Source organism: Beta vulgaris, chromosome 6 (assembly GCF_026745355.1).
Source record: "Beta vulgaris subsp. vulgaris cultivar EL10 chromosome 6, EL10.2, whole genome shotgun sequence".
NCBI classification, from domain to species: Eukaryota; Viridiplantae; Streptophyta; class Magnoliopsida; order Caryophyllales; family Amaranthaceae; genus Beta; species Beta vulgaris.
In genome coordinates, this window is record NC_079207.1 from 8998459 (window position 1) to 8999501 (window position 1043).

The 1043-nt window shown below is 37.8% G+C and overlaps 1 protein-coding gene across 1 annotated transcript in view; it reads right to left on the minus strand.

Annotated features, from left to right (window-relative positions):
* Positions 1–852: 852 nt before the first annotated feature.
* The window catches only part of LOC130591759 (probable L-gulonolactone oxidase 1), a 5476-nt gene continuing 5285 nt past the window's right edge, over positions 853–1043 (minus strand). The window contains exon 5 of the mRNA XM_057395660.1: positions 853–993. Within this exon, the coding sequence (XP_057251643.1) occupies positions 853–993 (141 nt within the window). The remainder of the gene's footprint in view (positions 994–1043) is intronic.

The following is a 1043-nucleotide window of genomic DNA, read 5'->3' on the forward strand; positions in this document are numbered from 1 at the left end:
GATCAGGTGTTCTCAGTCTCATCCGTGTAAGAATTAGGAATTCTTCTTCCAACTCGTCCCAGAATGGGCGTTATGGCAACCTAATTCTTTCCCTCTCACCCGAGTGAAAGTCTCAAAGAAAGGGAATTGGCCCGATATCCCACAGGTAATACAGCAATAGAAGGGTAAATTAATAGCACAAGCTTCGGATATGTTTTTCTAGTAACCAACAATGTCATTCAGTTTTATTCAATCTCTCAAAAAGACTATGAAGAATGAAAACAAATTAACAATGTCAACTGTAATGTCAATATGCCAACATAGGGAAATCAGCAATTAGAAAACATAACTCATGTAACTATAAATATGATTACTAACAAGATATAAAAAAATTGCTAGGCTTAGTGAAAAGATATACCACTGTTCAAAGAAAAACTACTTTCATATCACACAAGTTACTCACACAGGACTAAAATTAGAATACAGGAACTACCAAATTTTAAAATAAAATGTCCATGAGCTGCAATTGGTAATAACCACAGAAATGAGAACCATTCAGTAACACTTGAAACAGTAAAAAAAAGAAGCAAGACCAAGGCAATTACTCCACAAAGTCTGGATTAAACTTGCATTACTTTATCCCAAAAAAGGGCAACAAACTACAGTAAACCTTGGCTAATTCCATTAAAACACAAAAGCTAAGTTCCTGCCATCTACAAGACAGCCATTTAACCCAAAAAATTTCTGGACTGTCATCCACATTTAACCAAGAACTACGATGTTTCATATGTTTCATCATATCTACATTAGCTATTTGAAATGCCGAAGCATATCAAGAAACTGACCTGCACCTCATTCTCCAGTATTCATCCATCAAAGAGCATCATCAGGTCCAAACCCAACAAAAATCTCGCCATTCTCCTCGAAGAACGCCATGTCCTCAGATTGAAAACCACTCCCACCCCTTACACCGCCGTAATCACCTCCGAAACCATACTCCCCACCTTCACCTTCCTTCCCATAACCCCCATAACCATTAGCAGCAACACCTTCATTACTCCTCC